The following is a 21,049-nucleotide window of genomic DNA, read 5'->3' on the forward strand; positions in this document are numbered from 1 at the left end:
CTACATAGATTTAAAGGGAAAAAAAAAAAAAAAGAAACTGAACACTTTACTTACGCCCAGAAATCTTCAACAGTATCAAACTTTGAAATCAGACGAAGGTTTGCTTGCCAGGTTTTGCTTTTGTCATTTTTAAAGAACCAGAGGGCCCATCTAAAAAAATTATATGCTATACATTAAAAATAAAATTCAGTGCTGTGAAAAGGACTGACAATTATCCAGTTAGCAATTCCAGACAAGGTTAGACCCTGCCATTGAAATAACAGCATGAAAATCTGCTCCAGGGCTCAGGTTGTCAGGAGAAATTCTTAAGACACACATTTGGGTTCTAATTCTGGACCTTGGACAAGTAAAAAAGCATTTGCACCTTAAATGGAAGGGAGACTTAGCTAATCAATTTTTGCATAGCTATTTAAAAGGCTTTAAGTGGTAAGTATGACCATTTGCATCAACTTAAGAAGAGAGGTTTTTGCTTGTGACTACTGGTAAACTAATAGTCTGGTATGTATAAGTAAACTCTTGGTTATAGTTTGTGAAAGACTGATAACAAGTTAGAAATACTTCTATATTTTTAGCTCTTTGTCCCTTTACCTACGTGACTTTTCAGATAGATCCTGATGGAAGCTTAATAGAAAACCCATTATTCCTTTCAGAAATTCTCTTTAAACTACCCTTGAGATTTAAAAGTGTAAATTCTCTTATGGGATATACTTTCCTGAACATAACTTCAGAAATACAGTACCAGCTGGAACTATTGCAGGAAAAGAAAAGGAGGCTATTATTCAAGACGTCATCCTATTCCTAGTTCTTGCCCAAAGCTACAGAAAAAGTTTTGGTACTAGTCTTAGCCCAAGAATGAACAATGTCTGCAGATCGCTAATGAATGCTGAACAAAGATAAAAATCAGTATTCTTTAATGCGTTGCAACTTATAATTTGCAAAAACAAGTGTAGTTTCTGTAGTTTTCGTTGACAGAAAATTGTATCTAACATTTAAAGACATTTAGTCTCTAAGGTTAATACTTCCACCACAAAAAGTTTAGCCTAAGTTAGAGAATGTCTGTCCCTTGAAAAGTTTCTTCATTCTCTATACAGCTCAATCAAAAAAGTGACAAAGAGCACCTAACAGTCTGATCTGCAAACAGCTTTTTAGCTTTATATGCTGAAAAATAAAAAACCAAAGAAACAAAAAAACACCCACCCTCAACTATAAAGTTCTCACCATACGCTTTATGGTTTGACAAAAATTGCAATTTTCATAAGCCAACTAGTGAACGCAATATTTTAGATCAGTTGTAATCACTTCCAGCAACACTTAAATGGTAATAATTGTCATGTTATTCACCTATTCCTTAGATTTCCATTTTGCTTTACAATAGTGGAAAATTCTAAGAAAATAGCCACTGGAGTTTTCTGAAACTATCAAATTCTGTTGAAAAAGCTAGTAGTCTCAGGGACACTACCCACATAATTAATCTTGATTAAACGTGGTTTCTTCCCTACCTTTTCCTATGAATAGATACTAAATTAGGTGAGGTCTCAGAAAAAGACTGAAGTTGACACAGAAAAATTAATGCAACTAGGGGTGCTCCAATAGAGGTTTTTGGGGCCGATTTTTAAGGAGGCATATCGGCCGATACTGCTCAGATTTCTGATACACAGCTTGAAGAGCAGTGTCCAGCTGGCAAGTCTTTGTGTGTGTGTGTGTGTGTGTGTGTGTGGGGGGGGGGGGGGGGGGGGGGGGAAGCATATTGAAGCCCCTGCGGTGAGGGAGGGAATGGGGCTGGGACAGGCCCTGCTCAGCTGGAATAGGGTGGGGCACAGGATGGAGCTGTGGCTTGTCTAGGGGATGTGGAGGGTGGGGGGGGCAGCGGCTCCTGCTGCTGCACGCACCCCCACAGGGCGTGGGGGCTTGTACCCTCTGGATCTGTGTACAGCGTGTCCAGGTTGCCACTGTGGGCTTGGGCCAGGTCTTTGCGGGGCCCTTCCCAGCAAGGGTTGGGCCAGGCTGCACTTGGGACGGGTGGCTGTGGTGGCGCTGGGAGGGAGCCTATGGGAGGAGCTGCAGTCACTCCAAAATTTGCTGTAGCCCCCACCCCCGAGCGCAGCCCGGCCCAGCCCCCACCAGGATGAGCCCAGCACAAACCTGGCTCCAGCCCGCAGTGGCAGTTTGTCCTTGCCCTGTGCACAGAGCCAGGGGTCAAACTCCTTCCATGCTCACATGGGGTGTGCTCAGCGGCAGGAGATGCCTCCCCCTGGATAAGCTGTGGCTCCGTCCTGTGCCCCACCCCATCTAAGCAGAGCCTGCGCCAGTCTTACTCCCTCCCACGATCTGCCCCCCGCTGCCATGCCCCTTCCCTCCTCCCACAACAGACTTACCCACTGGACGCAATTCTCCAAGCTGCCAGGCTGTGCTCCTTGCTGCCTACATCCTGCGTGTGGCTACATGCATGTTCAAGGCATTTGTCAGCCAAACTATCGGCCACATTAGGCAAAAAATGCTGATTTCTAATATAGTCAGTCAATCTTCTTTAGATCACTGCCAATTCAATATCGGACTGATGTATCAGCATACCTCTAAATGCAACACTTTTCTTTGTGAAATACATGGTATTAGAACAAAATTATGAGAATTATGATGAAATACTTACCTGTAGAATCACAAAGTCTAGTGGCAGAAGAACAGTGCTCACCTGTTTTGTAGTGGATGCTTAATATACTGTTCAGGACTGGCAACCTCCTGAGTAGGTGCTGTCTCAGTTTTTTCTTCTTCTGAAGTTTGAGGGTTGGGAGTGGTTTCCTACATTAATAAAAAAAAAAAAAATAAAAAATTCAGAATTATTATTTCTGTCTTCCAATTTCATTTTGCAGGCATTACCCCTTCACTTCCACCACCCAAAGAATAAGAGGCTTAGGTGCCCTCTCACCCTTTTCTGATTAGCAGTCCAGGATCATAGCACCCAAACACATGACTTGAAATACCTGCAACCGTGTACTCATCAACATATTCTTGATCTTAGGAGATCATAATATTCGTGTAATTTTGCTCACTGGGTTTTTTTTTTCCTAAACCCACTTTTATTCTACTGTAGTTTATTTCACAAGCTAGAATGGACTAATACCTACTATTAGTATGTTTTACATGCTAGAGTTCAAGGAATATGCTTTTTACACCGTAGATTTAAAATAATTAATACACAGCCCAGATTTAAGTAATTAGTGATTCTTAAGCTCTCAGCCATGCCAAAACTACAAGGAAAAGCAGGTAAGAGGATGACATGATTTTAAGTCCAGTATTGAGTGGATTATTATTGGAAAATAGATGCCCTCAGCTTTAAAATGTAACATTAGTTTTTGGGCCTTAAGCATCTGAGAGAACTTTAGAACTACCACTGGCTCAAGACTAAACTTTACAATACTGTATTTCACAAAGTGTCAGTTAAAATGCTTGTATTCCAAACATAAAATTAAGCAAAGCAGTGTGCGCTAAATGGTAGTGTATTCCTAACTAAAAGTAATGCTCAGATTTTAAAATGTACTGTCACAACAGCTTAGAACACAATATTTCCAACTGCTACTGAAACAGGCTCCTTGATTCAAAACATCATTCTGCATTGGTATTAGGAGAATATGAATAAAAACAAAAAACCACACAGTGCCTTTTAAATGGGTTATGAAAAGTAGCCTGCATCGGAGGAAAATTCAGGTTGTGTTGCTCCTAAAGCTTGCAGCTGAATTCCAGAACTATGGTGTGGCATTTGAAATTGTAATGTCATTCTGTCAGACCTTCAAGAAGCACAAAGCTTTATTGTCAGACCAACTGTTTCCCACAGTTACTGCCATTCCCCTTCATTTACAATCCTTGCTAGAACACTACAGAGACAAGGAATGAAGGACACAGTTCGTTCCCTACATTTAACACAAACAAAGTTATATACAGCTGATTCTGCACAACAGACAGCACTTTAGTAGCATTCTACATACACTGCAAATCCTACCTACAATATGCCAACATTTTCTAGACAGTCCTAAACTCAACAGTACAAAATTAGGATTAAAAGCTAAGAATTTAGATTTTGTGGTTTTAATGGAACAAGAGCAGTGTTGAAGTGATCAAGTTCAGCTACGGAAAGTCACCTAATTAAAAGAAATGCTCTGCTCACAAATCTTCAAGAGTTCCTCATAGTTCAGCAGCATCTGAACAATACAGTAGATTTGAAACAGCAACATGAACAATCACGTGCAAGTCTTACCAGTGCCAAGCAAGTTTTGTCAACAGGCATCTGAATACAACCAATGCAATCATCCCCGTGTTTCTATTACACCATTAAACTCTACAGACCCTGATACTAACATACCATTTTGTCTTATTTTGTAAACTTTATATGTAATTAGTCCTAAGAATCAAAAACAATGTTACTTCAATAGTACAAGTAGCACTTCAGTTTTGAACATAAATATTCTAATCCTACCCTATGCAAAATGTTTTTTGATAGGGCAGTGATTCTTAACTAGAACGCTACAACACCCTGGGGTGCTGTCAGATCCTTTTAAGAGTGATGCAGGGTGTGAACATCTATACTACTGGCAAGAAAACCAGATAAAAAGAAGTCCAAAAACACTGTGAAGAAACAGTGTAAAAAAACATTCTGACCTGTTGTGGCATTTGAGCTCTTTGTAAAAAAATTGCTCAATTTGTTTTTTGACTACTGAAAAATAAGTGAAAGCTAAGGGCTGACATTTTTAGAAGGGTCTAAAAAAGCTGAGAACTACTACAACAGGGTATTATGCAAGAGTGACATGACTGAAATTAGATTCCAGTATTGAAGGTGCCAATATTTAAGACTTCACTGTTGATTCATACACAGATATTTGACATTCCTGCCTTTACTATTTACTAGTATTTTACTAGTATTGTATTTACTCAAATACAAGATGAACCTAAATATAAGATAAACCCCAATAATTAGATTCTATATATAGAAAATGTATAAAATTTGTTAAAATGTTCCAGGTATAGAATCTATTTATTGATGTGTCTTGAATTTGTCCTCCGTCCACTGCTACAGCACGGAAAATAAATCTGGGGGAGGGATCCCCTTATCCCGTCCCTCACTTCTCTCTGTAGACCCTTTCCCCCCTTCCCTACTGTCAGACCCTGCTCTCCATAAGCACAATGAAGTGAGCGACACATTTGAAAATGCTATTCATGAAATAAACATGCCTATGTAGTCACAGATTTTTTTAGCACAGGTACTCTATGAGCACACTTTTAAGCAGCACTCCTGTACCTACTTATACATGGTACAAATAATATATAATACAGACTAAAGCCAAAAGGCTCAATTACGGACGCAAAAATCGTGGTGCAAGTGCACAGCAGCCCCTTTAATTTTGCAGTTTCCCCTGCACGCCCCCCGCCACTGTTGATTGGTGGGGGGCCCCCACTGCTCACTTTTGAATGGCAGGGAGGCAAAAACCATGTTTTTAAATATGACGTGGTTTTTGCCTCAAGCTGCTGATTAGCCAAGGGGCCCCAGCAGCCTTGCTGCTTGTTGCTGACCAGCTGGGAGGCAAAAGCCAAACCACATTTCCCTACTTATGATTTACCTTTTAGTTATTTGGGCTGGGCCCCAGAGGCAACAACATTTTAAGCCATGGTGATCCTACAGCTCAGCACTGCTCAATGTGTGCATGTATAATCCAGATTTCCCCTACCCCCACAGGATCCATGTGCTAATTAGCCCCTCAGTCATGACTGAAACTGTGTTCTTGTCATGAGTCCTGGGATCCTCCAAAAACATATACACAGATGAGGCACAGGGCAACGTTGTCTGGCTACACCTCATGGAGAGTGAAGTCACATTAATCATATTGGACAAGCTGAGAGAGAATGGTGACACAAGGGCTCTGGGTGAACTGTTTGGGGCCCCCGTTTGGTGACATTTAAGACTGATGAAGGAACAGGAATCACTGGAAATGGGAAGGAAAAGCACAGCTCAAATGTGGGTGTGAAGAGGAAAGTCTAAATGTCTTCAATGTGGTAGCTCACCATGATTTTTAAAACAGCTGGAACTGAGAGGGACTAAGCAGACCACCATTTCTTATATAGACATTCAATGTAACCTTGTCAAAATTCAAGGGTGAGAAGTCAGTTCACTTATTACACTTGCTTTTAGAACCCCTTTCCCTCATTAGCCCTTCCCATTTAACTCTTTCCTTAGTGTGTAGTGTAATAGTTGCATTTATTTTAAGAATATTTTCCCCTCCTTGGAGCTATGTAAAAGATGCATAGAAAGAGAAAACATTATATAGTGGAAACTTTGAAGTGACCAGTAAGTTGCTAAATGTACCAAGTGAACATCACATTTTCACATTTTAGGGGAATAATAATCATGTCAGATAATATACCTGTAACAACAACAGTAAGTAAAGAATATTCAGGCACTGACACTTTAAAGGGGTTGCTTGTAATTATTTCTCTTATAATTAAATACAAAGAGAAACAGGCTTATTTGTCCCCAGCAAAACCTTGTCTACTATTTAGAAGTGGAAAACAGGTTCCAGGTTTGGAAAAAAAACATTTCCTCCTCCAATATTTATTATTACATAGAAATAGAACTTTGACCCAAATGATGACCTCCATAACTGAGAGAATTTATTGCATGTCACACCAATAGGAAATTCTGAAAAGCCTTTTCCCAGTAAGCTACCCACAGCCAGCTATTTTTCTCTATGTATCAGTGCAATGTTGGCCGGAAAGGTGAATGGCAACACAAAAAATGTTAGCAGGGAAGCAGAAATTTTGCAGCCCTTTAAAGAAAATTAGTTAAAAACTTTTATCTGCCTACACTATTTCTGGTAACCATTTCTATGGACCAAGATTGAATGGAAAATGCTCTACCCAACAACCTATCATATCAGGTTTTGCCATCTGACAGTAACTTTTTGGTAACTAAAGTTACATTAATATTTTCAAAATAAAAAAAAAAAAGTTTTAGGTTTGGATCCTTTATGGCTACCTGAAGCCACAACTCCCTCACAATTGCTGCCTGATGACCAACTTCAAAGGCCCAGCAACAGCCAACTGCAGATCCATGTGACACTTGCCTACACAACTGCCTCAAAACCTAAACAAATCAGTTAATGAGATTTGGTAAGCAGCAAGACACATCAGTGTTGCTGCACACAGCGTAAATTTTGAAAAAGTGCATTCCACCAAACCTGAAGGAAAGATGTCTGCTTCCAAGCACTTCTGAGAATGGCTTCACATACCTAGAAATTTAACCAAATTACAGCAGTTTAAGCCCAATGCAACTACTATTAAATGGACCAAAACAGGAAAAGAGTTATTCCAGGGTAAGAATCTAAGGCTTTGTTCATTAATCCTACTTGTTTGAGTTTAATTTTTCACATTCCTTATGCTCCTCAGACCATCAGCCCAAATGTTTAAACCACACAGCATCTCCCATTATTAATAAAATGTGAACGATACTAAATCAGTTCTTCTGGAATTCAAAATCCATTTCTGGTGGGCAACATGCTCAAAATATTAGTATTTTATAGTTAATTATAACTGTTTTAATACAAATTTTTAAGTACTTTGATTTATATGCATTAGATTGAACTGTTAAATCAAACTGTACATGATCAAGAGCTAAAGTCCTAAAAACTGTATTTGAGCAAGTATCACCACTGAAGATTGTTTTCAAATTATTTTACTGTTATTCATGAATAAATATATTTCTTAATCTAAAATTAAGTTTGGGATGGAGGTAAGCATCTTTTAAATGTTATGTTCACTAACTTACCTTTTTCTGTACATGTAAAGGTAAAGGAGAGTAGCAAATCTCAGCCTTGTTACCTGCTAAAGTGGGAGGCTCTGTAGGGCCAAACTAGATTCCTCGTGCATACTGGTTGATACAGAATTTACACACATCTTTCTGTACTAATGTTCAGAGTTGGTATTTTTGCAGAAAAAATTACATATTCACTGCTTTTTGAAAGTGTGTGTGTGTGTGTGTGTGTGTGTGTGTGTGTGTGTGTGTGTGTGTGTGTGTGTGTGTGTGTGTGTGTGTGTGTGTGTACACGTACATACAGAAACCGGCTACTGGACCTCGGAACTTACATCTGCATTTATTATTTTCACCTCAATACCTTTATGACAACAAATAGAAAAATGAAACAAAAGCTCAACATTCTGGTAGGTGGAGAACAAACAACAGAGACAATACAAGCTGCTTACTCAGGTTAGCCTACTGTCCTGTTCAGAAGTGATTTTGATTAGACTGTTTTAAATTCTGCAGAGAGGACATTTAGAGCTCTGTAGTACGAATTTAGGAAAGTCCTTTAATATTTAATGGCAGGCACTGTAAAGTCTATCCTCATAGGACATACTTATCACTCTTATTATGCATGTTTGGATATAAATTATTGGTCTTAGGAACTGTTTACATTTGGTGAATTTTCTCTTTTGGTGTATTCTAGCTGATTAAATCTACATAGGGTTTTTTGCTGGGTGCCACCTTCTTCACCGGGGACTATGCTTGATCTGAGCTGACAAGTGGCCAAGAAGTAATATGGCTTACAAACCAACTAAACGAGGTGGATCATGTATTCCTCAGGCCAGAGAACTACAGTTGTGTAGTTTCCAATGTAATGAGAAGTATACTGGAGTGTGAATGTCAGGAGATTTTTATAATGCAATATAAAACAAGGGGACAAGCAACAAAATACATATAGAATAGTTTCTCTCTAAGAGGCAAAACAATCATTGTAGCAAGTTTATGGCAAAATTACTAGATATCCTCCCACGCACAATTCTAAGTGCTAGCTTAAAAATCTATTTTGGACAATATAAAGAATTCACTTAAATCTGCTTGCACTGCAAAAATTACTATGCTGAGGTTACAGAATCAACCATGCATTCAAGTCCTGGTAACAGTTATGATCTAACCAAGTATAGATGTGAAGTGACTAGAAAGGATACAACATATCTAAATTTTCACTTTAATAATTTGGCACCTATTCCCCCTCAAAACAATGAAGCTTGCCAAAGGAGAGGCATTGCTACTTCTTTAAAACACTGCATGTATACTACTAGTATTAGAGCTCATTAAGACTGAAATGAGTGAAATTTTAAACTATAGAATTCTTTAGAATAAAGAATAATAGACTCCTATAAAGTGGCTGTTATTATAATTGCTAGTTCTGATCAAGTTATGCAATGGCATTCAGGAACTTTCTATACCTATTCATTTAAATATCAAAGCTTAAATTAAGGATAACACTTGCCAACATCCTTTAAACAGTCCAAGTTCTTTGGATAAGCTAGAAATTCTTCAGTGATATATGCTAACATTGAAATTGAAATTATGTATATAGAATATCTATTCCAGGGGTGTCCAACCTTTTTGAATGTGGGGCCGGATCATGAACTTTTTATCACCCAGTGGGCCAGCACGAGCGGGCGCTCGCGCAGCCTGTCCAGTCCAGCTGCAGCCTGGGAGCACAGGGGTCAACAGGTGCTGCCTGACCCTGCCGTGTCCTCCCTGCCACCTGGGCGGCCTCGAGGATGCTCCCACACCCGTGCACCTGGGCTCAGCAGCCAGGGGGACATGTGGGGACTCTACAGGGGAGTGGGGAATGTGCAGGGACACCGCCCTGCTCCCTCTCCCCCAGCTCACCCCGAGCAGCAGGGGTCCCTCCCTCCCCAGGGCCCGCAACTCACCACCCCCCGTGCGATGTCTGTGGGAGCAGGGGCATGCGGGAGCAGCGCCAGGTTCCCACCCCGACAGCCACAGCAGCAGCAGCATCTCCCAAAGGCCTGGCCGCAGCCTCCCTCCGCCCTGGCATCCGTGCCCCCTGCACTGTGACCTGCTCCAGCCCAGATGGCCAGCAGAGAATGGTGCAGGGCAGGCCCAGCACGTAAATGAGGGAGGGGCGGGGCTAGGAATGGAAACCCTGCAATGTGGGACAAGGGAGGAGCTGGCATGCAAATGAGGAAGGGAGGGGTGGGGCGAGGAAGGGACAGTGAAATGAGGGGAGAGGGGAGGAGCCTCACTGTGTCAGCAATGTCAAGCTGACGCGGTGCATGTAGGAACCTTGTCCCTTTCTCAGCTCTTCAGTAGCCATTAGAAAGCTGCTGAGGGGCTGGGGAGGGACAAGGGGTTCCCGTTGCAGCACCGTGGGCCACAGAAAATGGTTTGGTGGGCCACATGTTGGACAAGCCTGATCTATTCTAACCATATATGCATTACTTGTCTTCAGAGACAGATCTTTGGAAAGCAACTAGCTACTTCAGTGTGAACAAAGGACATTAACTTTAGTACAGCTGAGGTTCCACCAAACATGTTAAAGGGAAAGCAGCACAAACATTGAAAGAAAAGTTGTTTCTTTGTTCCTGCAACAAAGACCAAAGATCCAAACAAAGATTAACATTTCTCTCTCAGTTTTAAATAACTACCTTTGGTTTCCAAGCCAGGAATATTTGAACCAGCTTTCATTTAAAAAAACAAAACAAACCAAGATGAGAGCAAGCAGTTTTTCCAACACTCAAGTTGAAATATTCTTACTGCCAAAAGACATGGAATAAAAATTACAATGCATTTAAAAACATTTAAAAAAGTTAATACCTGAGTGTGTAACTAGTTACAAAGTGGCTACACCTGCACTGTGAAACTTCCAGCTAGCATGAGATCAGTACAGTGCAGGTTTGCACATGTCATTAATATTAAGGTATGGAACCCACATATGGGGATAAGATAACATCATGGAAACAGGTTCCATTCACTACTAACAAACAGATCCCCAACACAATACTTGCTGGTAGTCCCATGGTTGGAAGACTGGAATTACAGAGGGCTTCATGTCCATGCCCACATTTCTCTTATATGTTTTCAAATGGATCTAAAAATCAAAATATTTCTTTAAAATTAACACTAGTAATTAAATTTAACATTACTAATCCTCAAAACTGCCATCTTTGTCTTCTCTGTCTCACACTGACTGATGACTAAGATTCTAAAAACAATTACAACTTTAAAACAACGAAGTTCTTGAAATTGGAAATTAGGGGTGCACCAATAGAGATTTTTGGGGTTGGTACAGATAGCCAATTTTTAAGGAGGCATACCAGCTGATACCAAACCGATTTCTGATACCAGCCTGGCAGCTTGCAGAGCTGTGTGCAGCTGGCAATTCTGGTGGGGTGGAAGGGGAAGGAAGGGGCAAAGATCAAGGCCCCCACGGTGAGGGAGGAGTGGGGCTGTGGCAAGTGTCGTCCAGCTGCCCTCCTTGCTGCCAACGTGGTACAATGTAGCTGAGCACACGCACAGACGTTTACTAACCAAATTATCGGCAAAATCAGGCCGATTTCCAATGCGATCCATTTCCTTCATATCGGTGCCAATTTGGTGTTGGACCAATGTATCAGTGTACTTCTACCGGAAATGTCAAGTTGCTGGATTCATTAAATCACAGAAAATTAGGATTGGAAGGGACCCTAGGAGGTCATTTAGTCAACCCCCCTGCTCAAAGCAGGACCACCCCCAACTGTATAATCCCAGCCACGGCTTCTAGCCTGGTCTTAAAAACCCTCCAAGGATGGAGATTCTGGATTCAAAGGGATGTAAATCGTATATTAAGATCAAGTAAGAATTTGAGTCAACATTATGAACTGGAAAGTTTTAAGATTCCAAGGGACACAAACTGGTATATTAAGAGCATAGGATAGTCTTTACCAACCAATTCAATCAAGTTTCCTCCTGTGCAAAAGTTCTCATATATGTAAAAGGGAGCTAAAAATACCTGCAAATTACTACAAGGCTGGAATATTTAAAGCCAGGCAAGAATTCTGAGAGTTTTATTCTTTGAAAATGAACATGCACTGAAGGTCTTTTATCAGAAATATTATGGTATTCAATTTAAACTCCCAAGATTTGAGCACAAGAGGGAATGTTTACAAATTAATAGAGATGCACCAATATATCAGTTCCATACTGGATTGGCAACATATTTCCTTTCAATTTTCCTTATATGACACTATCAGTAATCAGCATTTTTATGCTGATGTGGCTGATAATGTTGCCGATAACTGTCCTGTGCATGCATGCAGTCACAGTGCAGTAAGTAAGGGGCCAGGAGTGCAGCCCAGCAGTGAGGAGAGCAGTAGGGCTGTGTGAGGCTTCGGATTGTGCTCTGGATCTGGAGAAGCTTCAGATGCTTTGGCGTCCAAAGCAGCATGTCCAGATGGAACTGCTGGCTTTGTTAGGCTTTCCGAAATGGTTCAGAGCTTCCAAACAGCTTTGGAAAAGCTTCAGAGCTGCCTTGGAGATCCGGCCATAGGGTATAAGGGGGAAAATCAATGAAATACCTATAACTTGGTTCTTTTTTGTCTTATTTGGATGACCCTTGCGGGGTGGTAGCCTCTGTTGAGAGCATGAAGCATGCCAAATTTCAAGAATATTGGTGCATGAGTTTTGGGGGAACTGCACCCCAAATTCTTGAAAGCAAAATGCATACTTTGTAGGTGTTAATGAGTTAACAAGCAACAACTAACACCTACAAAACCACAAACTAAGGAGAGGAAATAATCAATACAGGCAATCAACTGCCCCAAGACAGACACAGTTCCACAAACACCCATGTTACAAGTTTTGCCTGTCGGCAGCTAAGGGTGCAGGGCCCCAGAACCCAGAAGCCCTGCATCTATCTCCTTAACAGCTGACAGGCTTCATGGCCACAGCAGGGGCTACCATCCCTGCAGCTTTCACCTTGCTGCGCCTTAACACACAGACTGCTTTGGCCGGATCGGACTGCTGGCATCCGAAGCAGCCGGATCCAAAGCCGGATTGAATAGCTGCCTACTCGCACAAGCCTAGAGAGCAGCTGAGTCTGGCTGGTAAGTCTGTTGTGGGGGGAGGGGTGGGAAGGGGGTAAGGGGGAAAGATCGAGGTTCCAGCAGTGAGGGAGGGCGTGGGGCTGGGGCAGGTGCTGCCCAGCCGGGGCAGGACATGGGACAGAGCTGCAAGAAGATTATCTGGGGGGCGGGTCCCACCACTACGTGTACACCCAGGGGAGCCATGGGGGGCATGTGCCCCCAGATCTGCACAAGGGCTGGCTGGGGCTGGTACTGGGCTGGGCTCTGCCTGGCAGGGGGGCTGGGCTGGGGCTGCACTCGGGGCAAAGAGCAGCAGTGCTGGGAGGGGGGATACAGAGGGGAGGACTTGCAGCCATACCAAAATTCACCATAGCAAAACACACCCAGTGCTGCAGCCACTCACCCTGAGCTCAGATTGGCCCAGCCCCACCCAGCCAGGGGGAGCTTGGTGCAGCCCTAGCTCCAGCATGCAGCAGCAGCCCACCCTCGCCTGGTGCACAGATCCGGGGCATGTGAACACACCCCCACCCCCCATGGTGCGCACAGTGACAGCAGCTGGCCCCCATCCCTGCACCACCCAGATTAACCGCCAGGACTGCCCCTACCCCAGCCCCACTCCCTCCCTCACCGCGGAGGCCTTGATCTGCACATCCCCCCCTTCCCCCACAACAGACTTACCAGCCCAATGCTGCTCTCTGCTCTGCCAGGTTCCATATTGGCAATCGGATCAGTATTGGCTGATATGGCTCGTTAAAAATTGGCTATCATATCAATCCAAAAATTCTCTATCGGCGCATCCCTACAAATTAGATTTCTCTACCATCAGAAGTGACATTACTCCTGCATATATTTGTGAGAAATCGGGTACCATCATTCAAAGATTGAATTATATGACTACGAAAGACCATTAAAAATACTGCATATTTTTAAAAAATCTACATCATCTGCCTTACTGTACCTTTGGTACATTCCACTTTATACATACTATCAACTTTAAGATGGCAACAGTTTGTGAACACCTTGGAATTATGTATTCTATAGATCAGGGGTGGCCAACCTGCAGCTCCAGAGCCACATGTGGCTCTTCAGAATTTAATATGCATCTCCTTGAATCTTTTCATGAGCACATGGTGACCAAATTCCAAATGGAAGCTGTAACCAAATGGAAGCTGGTCACCATGTGCTTGTGCAAAGATTCAAGGAGACGCATATTAACTTCTGAAGAGCCACATGTGGCTCCTGAGCCGCAGGCTGGCAATCCCTGCTACAGATGCTGGTCCCAAGTATTAGTCCTCACTGATTAGTGTTCAAAGCTTGTACTAAACTAGTTTCAGATTTATTTTTTACAACCATCTTTTGGAAGAATTTGGAGGGGAGGATGATTTCTGCAAGTCCTAAACTGAAACTCAAAATTACCTTAGGCTGCCCCAAGACGTTCCTGTTATATAAAAATGAAGCATGATATAGGCAACTTTCTGAAAAGGTTTAGGCCATGGACAGGCATTATGTTTCTACTGAGAGCATCGCAGCTCTCCCAGTTTAAACCACAAGCATATAAGCATTCACACAGTTGCTCCTGGAACAAAAATGGCTGTTATAGGAGAAAAAGAACCCATTTCCAACCAAGAAGAAGTTGCTCTAGACATCTTCTTCAGGAAGAATGGATACCTGAAGCCTCCCAGGACCCAGAGGAGTTGACAGGCATATCAATACACCTTCCAAGATTAGGGTCACCCCAGTCTGGGGAAGTGGCAGGGAATAGCTGCTGCTCACTTCCCCCTGGTCCTGGGAGGAGTCAAGCAGCAGGGAAATTCCTACCAATAGAAATAAACACACATTTGTGGCTTTAGCCAGAAGATAATGGGAAGTGGTTTTTTTTCAAACGCAAACTTAAGATAGACTACTAAAACAAACTCCTAGCATTAGATTTCTGATCACAGTTGCATCAGAAATGACTCAGGTCACAGCAAAAGAGGTGAAGGCAAATTTCAGCCTTGCAGTGGCAGCTAAGATACGGATATAAAGATATCTAGATATATAAATAGATATAGATCTCTCTATCTATATATAATTTTTCACTATATTTTTCCAGGAACAAAAAAGAAAGAGGCTGTAGATGTACCTAGAATTTTAGCAACTATTTTGCCAGAATACCTAACACCTTGAATGTTATACCTCAACTCAACTGCTGACCTTTTGAATTAACTTATTACAAGAAGTGCCATTTCAGTCATGAAAGTATCACGGGCCTTGATGCTATATACACTTGGTATCTAATTTTACACGTGCCTATTCAAAACTAGAAAGAACGAAACAGACATCAGCAGTTTCAGCCAAGAGTTCAGTTCAGAAAGTGCAATTAGTTCACTATACCAAAACAACTGGCACATACATCAAACAAAAAGTTAAAGAATAATGAGCAGAATGAAACCTATTTACAATTTGGGAGATGGAAGGTCTGAGCTGATTTATATAAAATGTTCATGGTATTCACCTAAAATATTTATTGCATTAGGACAGCAGCCTTTTTTGCTCTTACAATTATTTTCTGAAAGCTATTGTTGAACTCTAAGAAATAACCAAAACGTGTGAACTTTTCTAATGGTATGTAATAGTCCTTTTCTTATCAGACAAAGGTTCATTCTAAGCTGCAAAACACTACTACATTTTAAAAATGCAAGATAACAATATTTGGAAATACTGTGCAATTCAGCCATGGTACACGTGTGGAATCAGGCCCTTTGAACCATCTTTCTACAGACACATGATTAGGTGGCTTAATGGACAACAAAAACCCACATTAAAAATGTTTGAGAGTCTGTGAAATATGATTTTGCATTGTACCTCATAGGTTTTCAAGACTGGTGAACTGCCTTTAAAAGTATTTTCAAGAAAAAGAAACCAACATTGCTTTAGCATCTAGTTCACCTCTCTTCTGGAGGCCTTATCTCCCTGCAGGGCTGTGCACCCTTCTTTTGTCCCCCCCACCATCCATATCCTCCTTACAGAAGTCCTCTTTCCTCAACTCCAGAGAATTGAGGTGACACATGGCAGCTTCATAAAATGCTTCTGTTACAACAGAGAAGAAAACATCAGAACTGCAGGAAAAGGAAGGATTCTGTGTACCCAGATTCAAATTCTAAAAGTTTCAATGGCAGACATTCCCCCTCCACCTGCTCAAAAGACCCTTCCCACTTTAATCTGAACCACAGTGAAATACATTTCAATTGTGTCTATTATGGCAACACTGTCTGGTCTGGACACTTTATAAACACACATACAGCTGAGATGTCAGGTGGGCCTAGGAAGTTGGGGGAAAAAACCATGTGTGTCAGGAATGAAAGAAGGGCGATTAGAGAGGTAGATCCTTTAACTTGGATAGAAAAGGTAACAGAGCGATGGACAGTTATTTAGTTCTTCAAATTAAATATGCTTGGTCTCAGTTCAGTATCTAGTGGCTGCCCAAACAGCATTATAAGTAGTTATGTTGATGGCCACTGCTAAGAACTGAACGAATATTACTTTAGAGGGATGGTGACTCCCAAATTAAACACTGAAGACAGTGACTAGGTTTTGCCAGTAAGTGAATGACCTTGTTTTTGAGAGCCGGTAGGCAGACACTGTTTGTAGGCACTAAATTTTAACTGTCATCTTTTATCTTCCATTTTAACAATTTTTTTGTTCTTAGAGGAATCTGTTGTCTGGAAGAAGGGACACAAGCGCACAGCTGGACCTCCCCCCAATTATTTCTCAGGAATACAAAACAAGATCTTTTCAGCAAAGTCTTAAAATGCTTTTCATCCGCAAAGTCGCTGCCCTTTACTTTTCGTTAAATAAGACAACAAACTGATGACAACCGTTTTAAAATATTGATTTTATTTGACTTGTAAAAAGCAGCCCATGCCCAGCGGCGGGCATGCATACCCAGCCAGCAAAACACTGACTCAATGCACCTCTCCCAGGCTCCTCCACCCAACCCAATCCCCCAGCTGCAGCAGTGCGTATAACTAAGATGCCACCGCATGGCGCGCAGACGGCACCAGTGGCTCCTGGCAGGGAGGGCTGAGAGGATATTTAAACTGGGATCTCGAGACAGAAGAGAGGAGCTTAAAGGATAAAATGGGGGTAGGGGGTTAAACCTTTCCAGACCATGAGGCAGCACTGCCCAACTTAGCTCCTGCAGGACAAGGTCAGCGCCGCCCGCGCGCTCCACCTAAGAGGCCGGATCCCGCCTGGCGCTCTCCAGCCCGCACCTCCGCCATGTGAGACGCGGCGCCAGCTCAGACGGGGCCCACGCCGCCCCCCCGGCCCAGCGCGCCAATACAGCGCAGACTGGAGCAGCCGAGGGGGGAGGGGGAGGGGGCGGGCGCCCCCAGCCCCTTCCGGCCCCCCCGTGGCGGAGACCGCCCCCACCCCCCCAGGCGCCGGAAGCGCCGCGCCGGCCAGGTCGGGGAAGCGCCCGCGTGGGGCCGTCCCGGCTTCCCCATGCCCGGGTGGGGCGGCAGAAACCGCCGGGGTCTCCGCTCCACCCCTCCCCGCCGGGCCACGCGCCCCCCCTCTCCCCTCCCCTCCCGCCGGCCCAGTGGTGACGGCACAAGTCCCGAGCACCGTGCTGTGCTGCGCTGCGCCGACCTCACGCGCTCGGAATCCCCCCGCCCCCCCTCGATCCCCCCGCAGCGCCTCCCGTCTCCCACGCCCGGCCCGCCCGGCCTGACCACAGACCCCACGACCCGGCGCGGCCGGGCCCACGGCAGCGAGGGACCGGGCCCTGGCGGGAGGGAATGAAACACTCACCGGTTCCACCGTCGCCATCTTAGATCGCTGCGCTCGCACCAGCGGCGCGGGGCGGGGCCGAGGCGGGGGGGGCGGATGGCAAACCAGGTTCAAACACGATTGGCCAGCTCGGGGGGTCACGTGAGGCGCGCGGCCGTTTGGGGGCCCGCGGCGCCTGCGCGCGGAGGGTGGGAAAGGGGCGCGCGGGGCCTTCTGGGACGTGTAGTCGCCGCCGGGGAAGGGGTGGCCCCTCCCCCCACTCCCCCTGCCTGCCACTGGCGGGACCGAGACAGTCACATGGGCCCGGCGCGCCAGGAGGAGCCTGAGGGGACACGCCCCCTAGCGGCCGGTCGGGAAGCTGCAGGGGCGCGGGCGGAGCCGCCCCCCGCTGCCCAGCGCCCATCTGCCCGGGGGGCGGGGCCGTGAGCGCCTGCTCTCACAATGCGGGGCTGGCCCCGCGGGCACGGGTTGTCAGGGGCACTGAAGTTATCGCGTTTGTAGGGTAGCTTCAACCCTTGCGATCAATAATGGTAAAAGTGCTCAAAACTTACAAATGCAGAAGTCTAGAACATTTACAATATTTTTTGAGGCAGCGAATCGATGCAGCATCTGCAAAACCCAAGTCATTCTCAGGGAGCCCTAACTGACTTTTGGGTTTGGGGTTTTTTGGCTTATTTATTTATTTTGGATTCCAGTCAAATTAGCCAAATAGTTCCGAATCCCCTTGATTGAACAAACCTCAATCATACGTGGTGCTACAACTGGCAAGTATTGTGCACCCCAGATCTTTCAGCCTGGGGCTTCAGATGCTCCCAAATCCGTTGACGGGCATCCTACATGCAGGCCCAAGCCCAGAGGTCTTGGGGTTCAGATGCCCCCAAGTCTCATCTGCCCTTGGCTAATGGCCACAGGAGCAAGCTAGGGAGGGGTAGCGTTTCCATAATGTAGGGGGTTTTTTTATTTGGAAATGTTTTTGTATTCCAGGTCAAATTAGCCAAATCAGTTCTGAATCCTCTCGACTGAGCAAACCTCAGTCATTCAAGCACCTTATGTGACGCAACCGGCAACTATTGTCCACCCCAGACTTTTCAGCCTGGGGCTTCAGAGACTGCCAGATCTGTTAGTGAGCATCCTACATGCAGACCCAAGCCCCATTGGAAGCTGGCCACTGGGAAGCTACTTATAAGACCCTGGTAGAGTCTGCAGTGCATTGGACAAGAGTGCACCCTCCACTACAAAATGCTATTTGACTCCATCTTGGTTTGGGCAGCACACCAACACAGTGATTATAGCTGATCTTAACCTACATGTCAGCATTTTCTTATGACTGTTTATCTTAAAATAAAAACAAGCTTCAACTTTGGTGAACCAATTCTCACTCACTGGGAAGTCACAGTGAGCAATATAAAGTAAATAAGAAGAAAACTTGTTTGCATATATATTTGCATATTTTTTCCATGTATGATCATTTTTCAGCAAATAAGTTAATTTTGAGCTTCCAGTATGATAATTTCATGTTTAAGATCTGGCAATGCTGGTACGGCCAGCTGGGCTGGGCTGTCCATGCGAGATGGGGTGCTGTGGTGACCTGGCTGCTTGGGGAGATCATAGACCACCCAGAGAAGCAGGGCTGGAAAGGGCCTACTCAGCTCACTCCGTCAAGCCCCCTACCCGAGGCAGGAGTGTCCCAGTCCAAACTGCCCCATACAAGCTGCAGCCTTGTTAGTAAAAAAAACCACTTTTGACCCTGATACAGCACAAAACACTCAGAACATACCACAGGTAAAGCAGGGTGACTGCACAGCCAATGTCCTGCCTCCATATCAGGTGGTTAATACACATTCAGGGGACCCTGGGTAGTTTCATAGTTTCATAGTAGCTAGAGTCGGAAGGGACCTAGGTAGATCATCTAGTCCGACCCCCTGCCTTAGCAGGAAAGAGCACCGGGGTCAGATGACCCCCGGCAAGGTGCTCATCTAACTTCCATGCCCCCGTACAGAGGAAGGCAAACCCTGCCCCCTGTTCCCTGTGGGTACCAATCTGACCAGGGGGTGAAATTCCTTCCTGACCCCAAATACACTGATTGCTTTGTATGAGCAGTGGGGCAAGAGTCTCTAGCCAGGAACCTCTGGCTTTGGTCCCAACAGAAGCATTGGGACACCCCAAAGTCCCCAGCCTTTGCTGTTGCCAACACCCAGTGCCTCTAAGAGAAGCGTAAAAACACCCTGATACATGTAGCAGAAATGGGGCTAGGGCAACCAGCAAAGTCCGGAAGCATGGGAAATACCCAGAGTAGAGCATAGGCATAGCTACACCTAGATCATCCCTGACCAGTGGCTGTCCAACCTCTTGAACGCTTCTAGTGATAAAAAGTCCACAACTTCCCTAGGCAGTCTGTTCCACTGCCACACTGTTGTAACAGTGAAGACATTTTTCCTGATATCCAATTTAAACCTTTGCTGCTGCAACTTGAAGCTGTTAGTCCATGTCCTATTCTCTACAGCTGGTCCAGGAGATGCCAAGGCATTTTTTGGATTTTTCAGATAAATTCACCTCCCTCCATATCCCAAAGATGTCTGCATTTTGTGGACCATCCCTCAAGCAGCTCCATAGAGATTCTGGCATTGCTTCTTTGCGGCTGAACTGCTCCCAAGAGGACATATTTCGGACAGCAGCAACAGGCAGCAGTTTCGTTCTTCTGAGTTCTACTGCTGTGAAGCCAGGAAAAGCCCACAAGGAGTGTGGAGAGGAGTCTCAATCCTGGGTTCCCCCTGCACTGTCAAGAAGCAAGTTCCTATGGCTGGGAGCCCCAGGCACCTCAGCTTACGGGTTTCCAGCTCCGGGTGCACCCCACACACCCCTAGGGCTGGAGGATTTCTGCTGCGGTGATCTCCCCACTCCAGGGGTGCAGGAAACCTCTGGAGTCAGAGGTTCACTGCACGGTAATCCCCCTGCCTGGGGGTATAGGTAATCCCCAGGATCACCATGATCTTTTGGGCCTGGGGGGTTTCCTATACTCCCAAACCGTAGGGCCTGGGGTGTGGGAAATCCCCAGATCCTAGGGATTGTGATTCCAAGGGCTTGGAGGTTTTACACTGGGCATGGTGTACCCCTGAAGCTGGGAACCCCACCATCCTGCTGCACCTGCAAATTAAAGCTCAGTAGCAACCAGCTATAAAGTTAGTACACATTTTTGAGGTCTAATTTGATTGCTGGTTGGAGCTTTTTATTGTGCAATAGCTACTTTGCACATATAACTGGCTTCCAGGAAACTATGTAATTAACCAGTTGAGGGGACCTTACATTTAACCTAAATAAAAGGAGGCGGCTACATTCACCAATTTTGACAAAGTTTAGCCAGATTTATCACAAAATTATTCCCTAGAAAAAGTTAAATTTC

At 44.5% G+C, this 21,049-nt stretch overlaps 1 protein-coding gene across 1 annotated transcript in view; it reads right to left on the bottom strand.

The window, feature by feature from the left end:
• Positions 1-17,789, bottom strand: part of EIF4E (eukaryotic translation initiation factor 4E) — a 31,531-nt gene extending 13,742 nt beyond the window's left edge. The window contains exons 1-3 of the mRNA XM_090037121.1: positions 17,671-17,789; positions 2,690-2,796; positions 55-150 (exon numbers count right to left, since the gene is read on the bottom strand). Of these exons, the coding sequence (XP_089893247.1) occupies positions 55-150; positions 2,690-2,796; positions 17,671-17,688 (221 nt within the window). The 5' untranslated portion in view covers positions 17,689-17,789. The remainder of the gene's footprint in view (positions 1-54; positions 151-2,689; positions 2,797-17,670) is intronic.
• Positions 17,790-21,049: the final 3,260 nt, after the last annotated feature.

Source organism: Crocodylus siamensis, chromosome 2 (assembly GCF_052110815.1).
Source record: "Crocodylus siamensis isolate JL-2025a chromosome 2, ASM5211081v1, whole genome shotgun sequence".
NCBI classification, from domain to species: Eukaryota; Metazoa; Chordata; order Crocodylia; family Crocodylidae; genus Crocodylus; species Crocodylus siamensis.